This window comes from Cydia splendana, chromosome 4 (genome assembly GCF_910591565.1).
Source record: "Cydia splendana chromosome 4, ilCydSple1.2, whole genome shotgun sequence".
NCBI lineage: Eukaryota > Metazoa > Arthropoda > Insecta > Lepidoptera > Tortricidae > Cydia > Cydia splendana.
In genome coordinates, this window is record NC_085963.1 from 5,226,851 (window position 1) to 5,247,182 (window position 20,332).

The 20,332-nt window shown below is 36.2% G+C and overlaps 1 protein-coding gene across 1 annotated transcript; it reads left to right on the forward strand.

Moving 5' to 3' along the window:
- The first annotated feature begins 290 nt into the window (after positions 1-290).
- On the forward strand, positions 291-2,121 carry LOC134789471 (probable DNA double-strand break repair Rad50 ATPase). The gene has a single exon (XM_063760051.1). The coding sequence runs from the start codon at positions 349-351 to the stop codon at positions 2,053-2,055; it is 1,707 nt and encodes a 568-aa protein (XP_063616121.1). The 5' UTR covers positions 291-348; the 3' UTR covers positions 2,056-2,121.
- Positions 2,122-20,332: the final 18,211 nt, after the last annotated feature.

Consider the following 20,332-nt stretch of genomic DNA (forward strand, 5'->3'; position numbering starts at 1 on the left):
AAAAAGGCGGCCAATGGTCAACCACATGTCAACCATATGTATGGACTGACGTTTATCTGACATGACGTACCTATACATTTGATGTGCCCCTCCCCCGCAAAAAACGGCAGACTATTTTGTACCGAAAATTTTAGACATGGCGGCTCCATTGTTAATTACTCCGAGTTGCGTGTACCTCAAATATTATAGGTTTACATTCAAGTGATTATATCTTGATTATATGCTCTTTGTTTACATTCATCCAACCTTTATCACTATTAATGCAGTGTTAATGTCATTTCATAAATCTGTCATAGTTATGACAAAATCAGGAAGAATTGAACATCCGACAAAATTGTTTTCGCAGTAATGGACGAAAATGTAAGATATCTTGACCGGGAATATGAACAGTTTTTAGAGATTATGCGGCCACATATATCTCAACTTAAGGATCGAGATATGGCTACTATTTGCAGTGCATGGATCAAACGACTTTGTGCTTGTAAGATTCACGAAAAAATTCTCCGGAATAAATATATAGTCACACTTTGCTACCAACTCTCGAAAGGAATCCTCGATAAGCCGTTTTTGGAAGAACCTACAGATAAAGATTTGCCGCCCATCAGTGAACCAACGTTAAGTGAAGTACCGTCGTCTGAAGTCGAATGCTTTGTTTTAGATTGTGAAGAGGCAAGTAATGTGATACATTTAAACAAATCTTTGAAAACACAAACTGTAGATCCATTTCACAATTCAGTAGTATTAGACAAGAAGCTCGCCACAATGATGAGTAATGAAACAACCACAACAGAGAGTAATGAGAAATTGTCTTTTAAACAGACTAGCTATTACCACCAAAATCCAAGTATGATACAGCCACGTGTAGAATTACAGTTACCTGAAACTTATATATACCGCACACATAACATTATTTCTAAATTGCAAGAAATTAAAAAGCAAAATGCATTATTACATCATGAACTAAACGAGATGAAAGATAAATCAAGTGAAGACGATCCCGCTGGTGAATTTCAAGAAAAAGTTAATACTTCCACCCTTTATTTGCGTTTGAATGATAGCAACAGTACTTTAAATTCTTTGAAAATTAAATTAAAAGTAGAAAAGGATGTTAGAAACGCGCTAATAGATAAAGTTCAAAGTATGCAAGAACTTATCAATAATTTGAATAACTTGAAAAATCAAGAAATTGAAGAAATTCAAGCCAGACAAAAATTAGAATTATTAAACATTAAATCATCTATTAAACATGAAACAAGACAGATGTTTGAAAATAAACTGGAAGACCAGAAACAACAATATGAAATTAAAATTAAAGAGCTTGGAGATATAAACATATCAAAAGATGAAATTATTGCAGAGAAAGATAAAATTATACAGCAGAAAGAAATAGAGATAGTACGCCTATCAGCAGAAAACAAATTTAGCAAGGAACATTTGCAATCTATTTTGAATAAGTTATTATATAGGCCTAATGAAGAACAGGATGATCAATTTAGAATACAAAATCACATATTGCAAAACCGTATTATCAAATTGGAGAAAGCCAAAATGAAATTTGTCAGAGCGTATGAATCTAAACTTGCTTTATTGCAGCGAGAGAGACATTTAGTAGAATGTTCGTTTCAAATACAATTAGTCAGGCAAAGAGCTCAAATCATCAATGACGTAGCCGGTGACAGTCAGGATGAAACGAAAAAAGCTGTAGACAAACTAGAAGCGAAATATCAAAATATCGTTGCAAATATGCAAGCCACCGCTATCCAGCGGCGACTCGAAGATCAAATGGCAGTTGCATCAATACTTCAAGCGGCGTCGGGCATTCGTGATTCCTATGGCTTATTTACACCACTTTATCCTAAGCAATTGCAAAGAAAAAATAAAAATCTGCGCTCAGACAGCGAAATTCCTGTTTCTGTATTTGAAGGGAACAAGGTATTCAGAAATAATGACGTAACTGAGAATTTTGGAGACGAACGACGCTATGGAGAGCTCGGCACACTATTTGAGAAGGTGCACGTCCCTCAAAGGGACAACGGAGACAAAGCCCGAAAGTAGATGAACAATCTTTCAACTATGCTTTTGTAAAAGTTGCGTAAATTGTTTTGGCGCGGTTGTAATAAATTTGCGAGTTCCTACTGTCCCTACTGGTTTTCTTTGGTCTTTGTGTTTGTACATCGTTTCTTACCTTTGCATGTCATCGTAGTTATTTGCCGTTCCGAAATGGAGAACGCATTTGTCAAAAATAATAATTACAATTACCGAGTTTAAAGGTAGACAGAGTTAGGGTCGTTCGTTTTAGTTAGACACGATATGCACACATTCACAACTCGAGTGCTGAGCGGTAAGGGCCACTTGCACCATCCCGGGGTTAAACCGTTAACCAAGTGTCAAATTTTACTGGTAACCATGGTAACTCCAGGATTAACCGGTTAACCCCGGGTTAGTGAATGGTGCAAGTGGCCCTAAATGGCTCAAGCCGATAAATGACTAAATATGTGTGCGTGGGAAATCGATTTATTATGAAGTCAAAGTTTTGTCTATCTAACTCTGTGCGCTTAGCCTTAAGAGTCACACGAACCCGCCGCAATAACCGCTCCCAATACAAAATAGAATAATATATATCACATTAGAAGTTACGCTCTTATTCTTATAGCCACGTCAAATTAAGCCGAATTTGGGCAAGCAGCGGAAATAATTCGTGTAGTTTTGAAAATTGGTACAGGCATACCTTGTGGTGTCCAGATAAACATACTAAAAGTCCTCGAGGGTAGAGGGTGTGCTGGGGGTGTAGAGGGGGGTTGAAGGTACCTTTTTTCATATTTTTGCTCATATCTCGAATATCTGTACGAATAGCATTATAATTACTTCGGGCAAACGTTTTAACATAAAATTTACTACAAATTTGGTTATGTTTATTTTTACTCTGCGATCAATACTTTAGGAGCTACAGGCTGTTAAAGTTAAATGAGAGATAAAAAATAGACGGTTTAAGAAAACGTCGTATTTTCATAATTGTTCATCATAAATATTTTTTTTAGTTTAGAATTAGCAAGCTAAACAACCTGCTGATAAAATATAAAAAAACCGGCCAAGAGTATGTCGGGCCATGCTCTGTGTAGGGTTCCGTAGTTACCCGTCCGTCAAAATAGACTATTTGCAAAAACTCATTAACTGCTAGACCAATTAGGTTCGCTATATTTTTCCCTGAAAGTATTTACTAAGTTTTATTTTCACGATTTTTTCCATATTTTTTGGACCCATGGTTCAAATGTTAGGGGAACTAAAGTGGAAAACACAACTTTTATTCTTTCAGATCGATTATTTCCGAAAACATTAAGTTGATCAAAAAATGATTCTTGAAGACCCGTATTCGTTTTGAAAGACCTATCCAACGACACCCCACATTATAGGGTGAAAGTGAAAAAAAATTTCATCCCCTCTTTAATGTAGCCATCCTAAAAAAATATTTCGTGTCAAATTTAAACATGAAAACTAGAAAAAATATTTTTTTTATGGTGGCTGCCCTACATTAAAGTGGGGATGAAATTTTTTTTCGCTTTTACCCTATAGTGTGGGGTGTCGTTGGATAGGTTTTTTAAAACGAATACGGGTCTTCAAGAACCATTTTTTGATCAACTTAATATTTTCGGAAATAATCGATCTGAAAGGAAAAAAATTGTGTTTTACCCTTTAATTCCCCTAATTTTTGAACCATGCGTCCAAAAAATATAAAAAAATCGTGAAAATATAGCTTAGTAAAGACTTTCAAAGGAAAAATATAGCGAATCTAATCGGTACAGCTGTTTTTGAGTTTTGCCAAATAGTCTATTTTGACAGACGGGTAACTACGGAACCCTACACTGAGCATGGTCCGACATGCTCATGGCTTTTTTTTTTATATTTTATCAGCAGGTCGCTTAGCTTGCTTACTCTAAGATATTTTTTTTATTTTTGATGACAATTACAAAAAAATGACATTTTCTTAAACCGTCTATTTTTTATCACTTACTTAACTTTAACAGCCTGTAGCTCCTAAAGTATTGATCGCTGACTAAAAATAAATATAACCAAATTTGTAGTAAATTTTATGTTAAACCTTTTATCCGAAGAAATTATAGTGCTATTCGTACAGATATTCGAGATATGAGCAAAAATATGAAAAAAGGTACCTTCAACCCCCCTCTACACCCCCAGCACACCCCCTACCCCCGAGAACTTTTAGTATGTTTATCTGGACATTACAAGGTATACCTGTACCAATTTTCAAAAATACACGAATTATTTCCGCAGATTTTTCTAATTTGCTTAGGCTATTACGTTAAAACGACATGCTTAAATTACATGAAACGTAGCATGAACATTTAAGTAACATAATCTATGTCTGGAAAATATTGCTAGCTATACAAAGAAAATAGAGCGAGTAGAAAAGTTGTAAGTACTTATCTAAAACTTCTAACTCGCTCTAATTTCTTCGGATTACAATTTCTAGCAACCAAAACTAGTGCCAGACATATATATATATATATATATGTGGCTTTCCATCATAAAATGAAGTGAAGGCTCCTTATGCTTTATGTGCATAAGGACACTTCTCTGAAGGAAAGCGATGTTATTTGAATGTTCATTCTTCATGTCACATGTTTCGGAATGTTGTTTTAATGGGAGCGTAACTTCAATTATATGGCGGGGACTACGCTTGTATGACTCTTAAAAGTGGCTGTACATTTTAAAAGCTTGGTATTTTTGGTGTGATATATCGACCTGTCGTGTTTTACTCTTCAGTGTGACAAATCACTGGAGTGTACAGCGAATTTTTAAGGCTGACAATACAATATAAATCAAACATGCTCTTTGTTGCTGACAACCATGTTACGCAGTTAAAAGACACACAAACCCGCCAAAATTTGTTTTATGATTATACAGTAAAACCTGGATAATTGCAATCTCAAGGGACCGGCAATTTTTTGTCAATTATCCAGGTTTTTCATTTAAGCAGGTCGTGCCAATTAACGAGGTTCAAAAAATCGTTGTGTCAATTATAGAGGTTTTCATTAATAGAGGTTGCGTTCTGACAAATTTTCTTTTATGGAGGTGCAAATAACCATAAGTAGATTTACAAGCTTACGTTCTGGGTTTCTGGTCTATATATTATATAACTTGCACTTTTATACTACCTACATTAATTACTACTTTATTTTCTTATTAATCATTTGGGTTTAAAAAAATCCTTGAATTGTAGAAGAAAGTTTTATTAGAATGTAAACATCATACTTTGTTTTTGATTTAATCAAAACTATTTCACCTACTACAGGCTGTGATAGATGCCCAATAAATAAATTGAATTCTACATGAAGATTTAAAATAGAATGATCACTGCTATTATAACTAAAATATTGTTTCTGCTCTCTACAACTACATTATTTCAATTACAGAGGTAATAAGTAAGACTCGTTTCAATAATAGAGGTAATAAGAAGAGCTAAAATAACGAATTTTTTTAGCAGAGTGTCAATTATAGAGGTCTTAGTTGCGATGTAGTCAATTACAGAGGCAAAATTACGAAAACCGCTAAAATCTAAATTGCAATTATAGAGGTTCCAAAATTTCAATTATAGAGGCCTTTTGGTCTCAAGGGACCGGGACCGGACCTTTGGTTGCAATTATTGAGGTTTCCCATTTATCCAGGTGTCAATTAACCAGGTTTCACTGTAATAGATTGCACAGTTTGTAATAGTAGTATTTAACTTCATTATGTTGTAATCAAAATGTATCATTATAGGGTATTTTCCCACTAGTCAAATCAGTTACTTTTTTAGAACTGTCAAAACGATTTGCGATTTGAAGCATTACATCGTGACGTCACGGTCAACACACCTACTTTTTATATGTCTATCCAATTTATTAAATAGATATTGTGTTTAAAAATAACTCCTATCTGCGTTTTTCTAATAATTATCTGGTGCTTTATTTCATGCATTGTGTAAAATAATTTATTTTAAATACAGTATAATACCCTATTGTGCCAACCCTATCACACAGACCATGCGGTAGAGTTATTGTGCTACTTCTGAATGTAGAAAACAAACCAACAGTTATGCTCCCCTGTTTGAATTTCCAGCCTCATAAAATATGTAAAGCATCCATTCGAAAAACCAGGTGTTTGATACCCAAAATCGTTTTCATTAGAATCAAACAAAAGAGCTCCCAATGGTTCTCGATCGCTTTTCAAATAAAAGCATTCATTGTAAGGCTACCGAATTCCGAACTAGTTTGCTAACTCTAAACCGACTGAGTCTTATTCGCGATCTGAATTTATTTGGTTTGACTTAAACTATTTCGTAGCACAATTACATGTATAACATTGTTATACAAATTAGGAGGTACAGCAGGCACCATCAGAAAATTACCAAACTTTTCGTTTAAATAAAATACTAACCAGGACATTAACAAATGGATTTATGCAACCGGCCCTTTATCATACTTAGGGCCAGTTGCACCAACCACATTTGACAGACTGATCAACGTCAGCCGGCGCCCCCCGGCGCTTTACTATGAAACTTTCCATACATAAAAATTTAGCGAACTCTTTAACGATACGAACAGTTTGGTGCAACTGACCCTTAATAGCGCTGGTACTCTGTAGTTAGTCTGTCTAATGAAAGTTGAACCTGCAAAAACGCGGCAATTTCAAAAATCTGTTTTACAGTACATATGGTGCTACTTTCCCGCACTAGTGCGGCAATAAAATAAGCACTTTCCGTGCCTATGTCGAAAATTTAAACAGCCATATGTACTGTAAAACGTTGTACGATACACGTGCGAATAGGTAATCGCAACTCGTCTCGATATAAAACACTGCCTTCGGTCGTGTTTTAATGTATCACTACGTGTTGCAAATTTCCTAACTTTCCGCACTTGTATCGTAAATAACTCACTAAGGAGGAGTTTTGGCCGAAGGGTGTCAATTTTCGGCGGTTCCGTGGCCGGCTCCCTGACACTGCGGGGTTGCGTAATGCATCGCAGCCATAACATTATGGATTTGTAGTGTTTAGTTTTAATAGTAGTTTGTGTTACAAGGGATCAAAATGATATATTTCCGTCAAGGGCGTACATTGAATCCTGAACGAAGCGATGGATTCTACAATAGAATCCCAAACGTAGTGAAGGATTCTAAAGTAGAATCCTGAGCGTAATGAGGGATTCAAGTGTTAACGCCCAAGACGAAATAATTTTGATACCGTGTGACACATACTGCTTTTCACATCAACTATGGGGAAAATTAAACAATAAATAAATGAGGAAATTATCATGTATCAAACACTATTTAGGCCAAAAAAAATTGTCCGTAAAACTTAAAAAAAATGTATCCTATAACAGAAAAGTACCACTTTGATCCCTCCTAGCAGGGAAGAAAAGTGCCACTTTGATCCCTCCAGAAGAAAAGTGCCACTTTGATCCCTCCTAGCAGGGAGGAAAAAGCCCCTTTCCGAATAGGTGGTGTGAAAAATATATTTTCACCTCAGCAGCTCGAACAAGGGTACTTTGCTTCTTAAAAACAGTGAGCAAAATGCGATTTTGCTCACTGAGTATTTTTGTCTCACGCAGTGAGCAAAATCGCATTTTGCTCATAAATACATTCAAGTTACCTTTATAGTCAAATGTCATTTCAACATGCGGGGTCTAATACAAGTTCGATATACTGGGGTTCTATTATCTCCGTCCCTCTAGGTATGTTCTCACTGCTTAGGGTGAAAAATTTTGTGTACTACACGAGATCAAAGTTATTTACATCTCGTGCGCTTTTGAATCCCTTACTACGCTCAAGATTTTAAATTAGATTCACTCGCTACGCTCGTGAATCTATTATAGAATCTTTCGCTTGCACGGGACTCAAAATAAGCACTCGAAGAAATATCAAACTTTGATCTCTTGTTGTACAAATAACTATTTTATAATATGTATGCTATTAAGGTATTTATGTATGGGCCACTAGTTGCCTTTAGTGTTTGTATTTTTTTTTCAATTTATTTACACATCACAAAAACATAATACAAAGAACTTAAAACTAAGATGCGCCACAGAAACTTGTGAAAGTTTATGCGTGGTGCAAATGCATCACTACGCTCAAACTGCATGTTTAATGTTTATATACCTATGCATTTTTTGTATATGGTACTTATATACTAGACACATAAAGGAAAAATAAGATCGTAAGTAAACAATTATCAGGTAACCTGTCATCATACATTCCCATCATGTATTCCTAACGGCGAGCAAGGTTTCCAGTGCTCCCAAGGAGAAATACTTGTAAGCTAGTATGATCAACAACACGTATTAGTTACCTACTAGCGCATATATAAAACGGGATGATGACCTCAACAGGAAAAACCGGAACCCTTATAGAATCACTCGTGCGTCTGTCTGTCTGTCGGTCCGACCATTCCCCCCTTTATCTCCGAAACTACTGGGACTAAAATTTTGAAAAAAATATACAAAATAGTTCTTTAGCAATAGATGACAGAAAAACCTATTAGATATGTGCAGTCAAGCATGAGTCGGACTTAATTATTTAGTTTTTGATCCGACCCCTACGGGTTTTTTAAAGACATTTCATTCACTTTCCACATAAAAAAATACATTGTTAAAAATTGGGTAATGTACAGAACCTTTGGAACGCGAGTCCGACTCGCACTTGACCGGTTTCTTATCCTTTTGAAGTCGGTTTTACTTTATTTAAAGATTAATTTTATCTTTTAACACACTTGTTTAAACACTGCCCTTCTTCCTTTATTGTGTTAAGTATTTTTGCCGCTGACTACAAAATGGCTTGTTGCAACGCCGCAGCGTCGTGGTTGCATTTTCCGGTATTCCTCACAGTATTTAATGTGAAAATAACTCAAGATGCACTTCGAGATCCCCTGAGACTCGAGCAGCCGCGGCCGCAACCTTATTTAAACTGTAAACTACAGTGGAACCTCTATATTATGATAAATAGAAACTGTAAAATTATAAAATAAAATTATAGGATGGACTAAGGTTTCTTCAAGTCTCTTCTTACTATACCGTAAAATGGGGAGAGTAGGGAGAAAACTGACATTCAAACCTCGATAACATTTTATTTTACTTATATAAACTGAATGGTATATACTCGTATATAATAAATGTTCCGGACGTTTGTATTTTAGTTTTTTTATGATTTTGGGTAGTTCCATTTCATAACTTTGCCGATAAACACAAAATCCCTCGTCACCCCGTAGTACCTCGTAGTTGGGGTGAGATGGGATTTCATACAAAGGTGATTTAGGAACATTGTTTGATCGATTTTTTTTCTTATGAATATCACTATAGCTCCATTTGTAATACGTATACATTATTTAGGTAGCAGTAGCCTTTAAAAACCATCTCACGCCCCTGGCACCCATTCTCTCCCCATTCATAACCCAACTCTCCACGCAATCCCTACTCACCCCATTTTACGGTAGTGTACGAGATTTCATCGCATGGATCGACTAAGGGTTCTTCAAGTCTCTTCTTACTGTACTTACCTACTAAGGTGTGATAAGATGTGGTTGGTTGGTGTGATGTGTTAAAGATTTTACAGCGCGCGAGTAATTCGCAAAGCTGTGCATTTACCAAATCCGGATCCGGAAGCAATTTAAGATGAGGATGCTAGACAAATACACATAGATACATAAGTAGAGTCTATTCGGAAAGAGAACAGTCGTGGAATGGATTGGGCCTCATACATTCTACGACTCTTCTCTTTCCGCAGACTCTAATCATATAAGTGTATAAGTAATCTAACTTTAGTTAAACCCATTCCTTTAACCCATTAAAAACGGACGGGTACGCTTCCGTCCATTAAAGGGTACTGAAGAGAGAGCGGCTACCAAGGAGAACTCCCTGGTGCCATTGTGGATGAGGAGGATTTCACACTGGTGTCAAGAAAGAAGAAGGTGCGCATGGCGCCTAGCAAGACTCTGTTTGGTACCGCCGAGCAGGCTAATTCAGACCGAGTGTGTGACGTGCCTGCATCATACCGCCACACGTGCTGAAGTGGTAGTATTTACACCAGAAGACCGGTTACACGCTTAAGGTGTTCCAACTTCGATCGCGCCCGTGCGCTTCAATTATTTTGCGCTACCGCTGAGGAAGACCATCGGGTGTGCCAAATTCTGGCCGAAGGGTGTCGTATTTCGGAGGTTCTGAAACTACCGAATCGAAACCGACACAAGGGCAGACGATTCAACGAAGCCACGCCGTTCTGACGCCAAAATGGTGTTCAGTTTTGAGTGTATTCATAGGTAGAGTCTGCGTAAAGAGACGTCTATGTGTATGGGCCCACCAAATACATTCCAAGACTCTTATCTTTCCGAACAGACTCCATGTATGTTAGTCTGTGTAAGGTATGGGCCTTTGTTGCCTGAAATTAAATACCTAATTTATATTTTTTTTTATTTTAGGTATTTATTATTTTCGAATTGAAAAATGTTCTTAAAAATATACTGTTTCTGAGGTCAGTTTAGGTATCGCGGTACGCTTAAACAAAATATTCACAAATGATATAATTTTACAAATGTTCAGTAAATAAACCAGTGGAATGTTATTCTTACTTTTAATATGTTTTAGTAGTATTTGTACAATGTTTGAACGCCGATACGAGTATCAAACTGAGAGAGAATTGAAGCGCTTGATATTGTTTTATTGCGATGTTGAAAACGTTTATGAAAGCGCTCTAATGCCTCAATTGGCCTGATGACAGTAACAAAGAATCATGGAAATAATGGTTTCAAACTTCGAGCAACACCGGCTTCCGACACATCGGAAGGGAGGGGCCCAAGCGATATCTCACCGTACAAATCTTTCTGCCATTTTTCGCGGGGGGAAAGATGCACACAGTCGCACTTCTCACACACTTACATACAAAATCTAATCTGTAACGACGACACAAATACATAGAAAATGACACACGTCAAAGACAAATCTTGCAAACCTCGATCTCTTTTTGTGTACGGACGAGTGACAAGTGTCACAACACGCACACTAACACATTTTCGTTGAAGTATGTTATTGTATTCTGAGAGATGACAAGTCGGATTTGTCGCTCGACCGATCCGCAATTTGTACTGAGCGAGCAAAATCGATAAATCCAACAATTACATGAGACTAAAATATAATAATTGTGTTTGAATGTAATTAAACGTATGATATGTAAAAAATAGTGATAAAATAGTGATAAATAAAAAATGTATTGTTGATCCTCAAGATATTGCAGAAAGGTTCAATAATTACTTTATTGAAATAGTAAATAATAATTTGACATCTACTACTACCAATGACATTCAAATTGATAATAATAATCTAACAATGTTTCTGAATCCTATCAATGTAAATGAATTGATTAGAATAATTTGTTCGCTTAATAATTCAAATGCTGTTGGACATGATAACGTGAGAACTGACATTATAAAGAAAAGTATGTTAATTATTGCAGAACCGCTCGCTCATGTTATTAATCTTTCACTCATACAGGGAGTCTTTCCTGAAGAGTTAAAAATGGCAGTGGTTAAGCCTCTGTATAAGAACGGAGTCAAAACCGAAATGAGTAATTATAGGCCAGTTACGTTAATACCTATTTTTGCAAAAATATTTGAGAAGGCTATGTATAATAGACTAATAAAATTTTTCGAGAAGAATAATGTAATTAATGAAGAACAGCACGGCTTTCGTAAATCCAAATGCACATCTCTGGCAACATTCAAATTAATTAGAAGTGTGATAGATGCAATAGACAATAAAATGCCAGTTACGGTCCTATTTATGGACATGAGTAAGGCGTTTGATTTTGTATGCCATAAGCGACTACTTGCCAAATTATACAGATATGGTATACGAGGTCCCGCACTCGATTGGATTAAAGACTACCTTGATAACAGGATGCAATGTGTAGAGATTCTCAAGTACTGTAACAATTCTCGATCTATAGAATCTTATAGATCTTCCTATATAAACAATGGTTACGGAGTTCCTCAAGGGAGTATATTGGGACCTTTACTATTTTTAATGTATATCAATGACTTGCCGAATTACTTATCCCACAAATGTATTCTATTTGCAGATGACACATCAATTATAATTAAATGTAATGATATTCTGACATATAATAATGATATAAATTTAGCATTAGCTCAAACCGTTCAGTGGCTTGAAGTAAATAATTTGAAGGTTAATATTAAAAAAACAAATTATATTCAATTTCATACAGAACGAGTTATGCCGCCTAACTTAAATGTAAACTATAATAACGATCCTATAGAAGAAGTTAAATATACGAAATTTTTGGGAATAATAGTTGACTGTCATTGCAAATGGCGAGAACATGTAGAGAAAGTCTATTCAAAACTCAACAGTTTTGTGTTTGCCTTGAGACGCACCAGACAAACAGTTTCCACAGAAGCAGCTTTAATGGCATACCATGGTTACGTTAGCTCAACAATAAGATATGGATTAGTTGTTTGGGGTAATTGTACACTAATTAATCAAATATTCTTGGCTCAAAAGCGGTGTGTCAGGGCTGTTTTTGATTTAGAGCGAGGTGCATCGTGTCGACCTTTCTTCATACAGCACAATATTTTAACAGTTGCTTGCTTATATATAGCTGAGGTCTGTATGTTTGTTCATAAATATAAAGATCAATTTATAGAAGCACAACAGATGAGCTCTCGTAATGTTAGACAACAGTACAGGCATAAATTACACAAACCAGCTACAAAACTAGAATTAGCGTCTAAAAATTCATACAGCATGTGCATTACAATTTATAATAAGTTACCAGATGAATTTAAAGGGAAAAAAAATACAACATTTAAGAAAATGATGAAAGCTTGGCTGTGTGAGAAATGTTTCTACAGTGTGGGCGAGTTCCTTAATAGATAAGTTAATAGCTATAATATATTTGCATGGAATTAGGCTAGTTTAATTAAATTTGTATGCTAGTTTGTAGGCACAATGTGGAGATCCTATATACTTACATATTGTAAATAGTTTTAAGACCTTTTTGTAAACCCACTATTGACAAATAAATGATCATTCATTCAAAAAAATATTACATGTGAAATGTAACACTTTCTTTTTGTAAATTTGATGTCCCCGATCTCTTTTTATAACAAAAAACCGAGCAAACAGGCATTTTTGTGCAGCAGTGTTCACGCGCGCGTCTGGACTCGGTCTAGTGAAAAATCCAAGTGCAACTAGTTTTATTACCCGCGCTAGATTAGATTGACGCGCTAATCTTGTACCTCGGCAGAGGGGAAATAGTGCGAATGCCGCCTCCCTTCCGTGTTGCTCGAAGGTTTCAAAGAAACATATACATAAATACGATTCTAAAAAATGGCCCAATCTCAGTATAAACATTAGGATTATTAATATATTCAATAAAATAAAACTGCAAAATTCTCTAATCGGCCATTTTGACTGAAACGCGAATCAGAAGCGAGCTAAGAATTGACGTCATCAATGTATGACATATTTCTTAGAGCAACATAGACAACCTCATTGACTGTAATCCATTACGTCCTCACCAAAGAGTTTGGAAGTTAAAAAAAAATATTATTTCGCCACTAAACATTTATTACGTCCAAAAAATATTATTACACGATATAAAGTAAATATTTATTTGTTATTATATGAATAAAACGCTAAATAATACGATATTTCACAAAAAAAACTTTTTTAATTTTTTGGCTGAATGGAACTATCATTGCCATGTTGGCTGTCGTAACTAGAAAAAATTAAAAATTAAAAAGTAAACCCGGCGCTCGGTGATTTTCACTCAAAATTTACATGTATCTAAATAATTCATCTTAAATTGCAACCGTGTGAGAGTCTTTGTATAAAATGACTTATTGTGAACAATTTTTGTAATGTATTTATCACCCCTAATCGTAATATATGGTGCTGAATTAACAATATCATTCGGATTCAATGGAAATTCGTAACTGTAAGTATGTAAACAATGTCTACCACCATAATTTATGACGTCACAAATGGCGTGTGAGGCGTTTTCGCGCGAGGTTTAAACTAGCTATAATAAAATGCAATTATTTATGTTAAATCTTATGAGTATAGCTGAAATATTGTGTTTTTCGGAACCAATACAAGTGTACCGATAATATTAAAAGGGATTTCAAAATTTGTCATCAGGCCAATTGTGCTGTTATCGTCATCATCATCTCAGTCATAAGACGTCCACTGCTGAACATAGACCTCCCCCTTGGACCTCCATACATACCGGTTGGAAGCGACCTGGGACTTAACAAGGTCGTCTGTTGGCAATTTTTATCATGATTAGAGCAAATTTTCCGTCGGACGTACCGTTTCTAAACTACAAGCAAAAAACTGAAAAAGAGCAAACATTTTTCCACAACTCCTGCAATGGAGCAAACTGATGACACTAATTTAGAACCAAATTAAGGTATTAAGACGATTTCCAGCTTGCTGGGAATTAATTCCTGGAAGAAATCTAATTTGACTAGCCTATTTCCTCTTAATTCCTTAAAGTAAAATTGCAGTAGGTAGGTAAGTATATAAATATAATCAATTAATTCCGATAATTCCTTTCCAATTCATAAATATAAGTGCTAAGATAACAGCTAAGAGCAGAGAAACAGACAAACATACAGAACCACTTCAGGATGCATTAAGTCCCCCTCGAGACCCAGCAGCCGGCGACGCAGCCACAAGCTTATTTAAACAGTAAACTAGGTATATATCTTGACACAATAAATCATCTAATTTCAGTAAGCCGCTGCTTGTGTCCTTGGTCAGTTTTGGTCAAATTTTGTTGGAAACAACTGTCTACACGGTCCGGGACGGACCAAGGCCACGCGGTCTGAAGGCTTGTCGGCGACCTTGAAGCAAGGGCTTTACTCGCATCACCCGCATGTGACATTGGAAATCAAACGAAACAAAACAAAGCGACCTTGTTTCAATTGAAAATAATTTTAATTGCATCAAACTTTATAAGGCCTACTATAGCTAGGACCACCCATATTTGACGGAATGATCACCGTCACTCCGTAGCAACAATGAAATAATAGAGCTTGTATCGAAAATAAAATGTTTGCTAGATAAAACTTATTTCAAAAGCTAGTCATTTTATTATCATTTATATTCAATAATCATCACTACACCTTCTAACACAAAGTCCCCCGCCGCGTCTGTCTGTTTGTGTGTATGTATGTTCGAAATAACTTCAAAAACTACTGAACGGATGCGGTTTTCACCTATCAATATTAGAGTGATTCTTGAGGGAGGTTTAGGTGTATAATTTGTATGGTTTTGTGTAACCCGTGCGAAGCCGAAGTTGAAGCAAAGAAGAAGAAGGGAAGACCAAGGAGAGCGTACATGAATCAAATAGGAAAAGATCAACGTCGTGTCGTATCAGGCTGTCAAAGAGAAGGCAGACTAGGCAGAGGACCGCCAAACATGGAATTGCTCCACCGACAAGAGTCATACTCTTAAATATATGATGATGATGATGCGAAGTCGGGGCGAGTCGCTAATATTAATATAATCGAGTGTTCATATCTGTGTACTGCGGCGCAGACGTAGAAGGCCTCCCCCGAGACCGGAAGTAACCGCAAACAGGAAACAGCCACACCGGAAATTGACTGCAATGGACCGAGCCATGCAAATTCTGGTATTCGAATTATACTTGTTATCCGAGTTGTGATTCGAGAGAGAGACATCTATTTATCTTGAGCTAATATAATTTAGTTCTAAGCAAAGCTTCTAAGTAAATACAATATCACAGATCCCAGTAAGGGGTCATCCATTAATTACGTCACACGAATTTCTAGGTTTTTTGACCCCTCCCCCCCCCCCCCCCCCCTTGTCACATTTGGTCACATTTGGCAAACCCCTCCCCCCTAGTGTGACGTCACATTTTTTCTACGAAATCGCCAAATCGAATTAAGTAAGTACCTAAGTATTATTAATATTTTATCAAAATATTTTTGACGATATAAATATTAGTAATTTTATAACCCAAAACTGCTTAGGAAAGAAAATTAAAAGAATAAAAACGATTATCGTTTTAAAAACTTGTTATTTATATGTACAGCGAATAAAATAATTTAAAAAAAAATTTCGGTTACTGATGAAGTTAAAGTGACGTCACAACGTTTGTGTCTCCCCCCTCCCCCATGTCACAATATGTCACATTTTCTTGACCCCCTCCCTCCCCCTAAACGTGTGACGTAATTAATGGATGACCCCTAAGCGGGTATTTACCTACTAAGGAAGCAGAGTGGATACTGTGCTAAGCCATTCAAGTTAAGTAGATACTTAGTTTTAATGGCGGTTTTCAGAACTTACGCATTTATATAATACGCATACGCATTTATTTAATGCGATGATTCTCTGCCGTATTCGAACTTCAAGATATTCAGACGACACGTACTAGATCCATTCTAGATACGTTATAGTTTAGATATCAACTAGTTCTCTTTTGCAGCGCAATTCGGGCAATCAATGTCACTTTTACGTTAGATAGAGTAAGATATCTATTAGATGTGAAATGGATCTCTAAGTCATATCCTGTGGAAATCGTTCAACAGTATCTCCAGAATCGCGCAAATGTCAAATTTGACAGGTTAGATCTTAAACATATCGTTATCGTATCTTGGTGATGTCTAAAAGATGTCTAATAGATGTCTATTTCAAAATCTGAATAGGGCCCTCTGATTCTGTTTGATCATACATGGGGGTTTTTGATGCGGGAATGAATTCGTGTAGAGTTAGAACAAGAAAAGTCTGCAGCGATTTTGATAGCCCACGCACGTCATAATTTCATAGAAGTTTGACGTTTAAAATAAGAGTTGCACTGCGTGGGCTATCAAAATCGCTGCAGACTTTTCTTGGTTTAACTCTATTAATAACTTTGTTTATTGTAAAATAAACTATGAATTAAAAATGAAAAAAATAGTATCGGTATTTATAGTTTTTATTCATTTTTTGGTTAGTGTAAAACATTCCCGCACCAAAAACCCCGATGTATGCTAATGAATCTAATGGTTGTTAAAAGCTATCATATGTGTTTCCTCAATATGTCAGTTTAACACTGCTAAGGTGACGTGGTAAGGCTACTTTTCCCACAGTTAGCTCAATAAGGCTTGTGTCTCTTTGGTACCTACTAGAAGTAGCTATAGGTAGGCTATAGGTATATAAATACCTATATACATAGAAAACATACACAACTCAGAAACAAATATTTGTGATAAACACACAAATAAATGCCCTTACCCTTAATTTGAACCCGGGGCCTCCTTTTTAGTATGGAAAATAATAAAATTATATTTGTAAATGGGCCTACGAAAACACTTTCAATTCAAAAATGATGAAATCCATTTGGCATGGAAAACATTCCGGGAAAGAATAATTTATTTAAAGTTCAATTTAATCACAGAACGCGCCTGTAGTTTTTGTACGAGCAATTTCCACGTAATTTTATATTGTTGGTAAACCTGATATTCAATTACATGAGTTTGAATTAACCTCCTGATACCCAGAAGCATTTGTTTTGCTTTTGAAATTGGAACCCTTAGTTACACAATAAAGTTCAAAATAGATTTTGGAATATGTACAAAAAATTGTACGCAGGGACTTAGGAGGTTAAAGCACTTGCAGCTGCCCGTGCCTTTGTCCGTTTGATTTATTATATTAACCTTTTCGACGCCGTGTCAAACACAAAAGCTGTCACTCAGACGCCACGTCACCGAATTGTCAAAACTGAAATTGAACTTTATGCATATTATGCAACATAGACCTACGTCTATGTTGCTCTGTGGTCTGTGACCGATTAATCGGTCTTTGGCGTTGAGCCTACGGTGCGGATATATCGGTCATTGGCGTCCAAAAGGTTAACATCAAAAGGTCTCATATTATATAAGTACTTGTAATTTGGGTAGCTTATTTTTTATCTAATCTGCTTTTAAATCGATAAAAAGCAGATTGGAGCCCGTACAAACGTCCACCCCCCTTTTCAGCCCCTTAAAGGATGAATTTTGAGATAAAATCCTCCCTATGCTCCTACCAGGGACTCAAGAAAAGTCTGCAGCGATTTTGATAGCCTACGCAGCGCAAGTGTCATTTTAAACGTCAAACTTCTATGAAATTATGACGTATAAATAACACTTGCACTGCGTAGGCTATCAAAATCGCTGCAGACTTTTCTTGGTCTAACTCTATCTCTATACCAAATTTTAACTAAATCAATTCAGCGGTTTAAGCGAGAAGAGGTAACAGACAGACAGACACACACTTTCGCATTTATAATATTGTATGGATATAGTATGGATTTGATTTGTTTATTGACGCAAAAGCGCAGCAGGCAACTTATCCTTCTCCTTGAAATTGAAAACCACCAGACTAGTCCCAATAAGGCCTAGTTCCCCCTATGCGCTCGAAGGTCAGATACCTACCTACCTTAGCCCACCTTACCTACTGTTTTCTATAATGTTAATATCTAGAGAGGAAAATACGACGTACGTTTGTATGGAGAAGCGGTTTGAGCGCGGTCGACCACTTTTCTCTTAAGTTGGTATTGTATGGTAACTGGTGACCGAAGAGCTGGCGGCTACCTCGCGCAACGTATCAGCATTGCCGCCAGCATCCTTGGTACAATGCCTCAAGGGCCTATTCTAGATTTAAGCTAGTTGTTATTAATTTCTTTTAGTAATACCACTGTATATAGCTTGTTTGTAAATAAAGGATTTAAATTGGTATTCCACCTGTCCAATATCTTGGTCCAATGGGCATTGCGTCACACTCTCTCACTAAGCAAAATGTGAGATGCAAATACACATTGGACAAAGAAATTGGACAGGTGGAATACCACTCTAGAAGAGAATATAGTTTTATCTACGTGAATCAGCATTATTGGATCCGATATTGTGAAGTTACATTTTCATCTTCAAACGATAGAAATATTCCCATCGACCTTCGGTATTTCGATATGGGTTGCCCTTACAAGGGCGACATCGCAGATTACATAATACTTGACGATATGCCATTGGAAAGTGTGGAGGTTTTGCAGTGTATCATGTGAGTGGCACAGCTGTTTTATCCACAAAATTAAATTATATAATGTAAAAAAATGTGTGCGGATATGGTTAGTGTTGTGTGTCGTGCCATGGACAATAAACATTAAACAAAAACTGGTAGATCAATTTATTTGTCTACCCCGAGCATTTATATAAACTAATATCGGGTGTTTACTAATATCTCCATTGACATTTTCCTGGGACGTCAGTCTTCCATGACCACAGCTAGTACAACCTGGTTGAAACTGTAGAAAAAAGGTAAAATAATGAAATTGAATGCCGTTAGACCCGTTAATTACATTAATTATGTGTACAAAACGCGAGAGTTTAAAGACGTTGATTTTGTCGAAATTAACTGGTAGTGGTAATTAAAATATCGATTTGGTTGAGAATGACCCATAAATACTAATAAATTGGCAGTCCAGTTATATTTATATGCTAAATCTTAATTCATACGACACTTTTCCTCTCTATTTACAGCATTTTCGATATGTAGCGGGAAAACCATGCTATAGGCAACGACGTTGATTTGAGATACGAGCGTAGCATAGCTGTGAAAATTACGATCACCGCGTAGCTTGTATTAGGTACCGGTAACCGGGGTGAGTGGCGTACTTGAGGTTTGAGGTACCTACCTATGCTGATCACCACTGACATTATGATGACGAATCTGTCGTAGCATTTCGTAATCTGTGGCGTTTTCGCAATTGGTTGGGTATGGCCAAATTGATATTACATTGACAAGGTGCCAATTTGAATTCTTTCGCTAGCGTCTAGTGAATAAGTTCTAGGATTTTGAGACTTTGAGCATTTTTTATCAGACGAATGCAGAAGAGAGTTTTTCTTTGAAGAAACGTCACTTTTGACACTGACAGATCACATTCATATCGTATCGAGATCAAATTTTTGATGCACATTATATTAAAATTAGAATCAGGCCATTAAATTACTCGAATAAGTACTCGACTTTGTGCAGACTAATCAGTAACCCCTTATTCATATAACTTTACGGGCCTGATTTAGTTAAATTATGTTTTATCCCTTTCTCACAAATACATAAGTCAAAATGATAGATAAAGACAAACGATTATTAGCTAATTGAGGTTTGTAGCGCGTTTATGAATAAGGGGGTTAGTAGGTATTTGATATTTCTGTCTAGCCCATTTGATTCACGAATAATGATCATTACACACGTAATTGTGTAATATTACTATGAAATCATTGGAATAC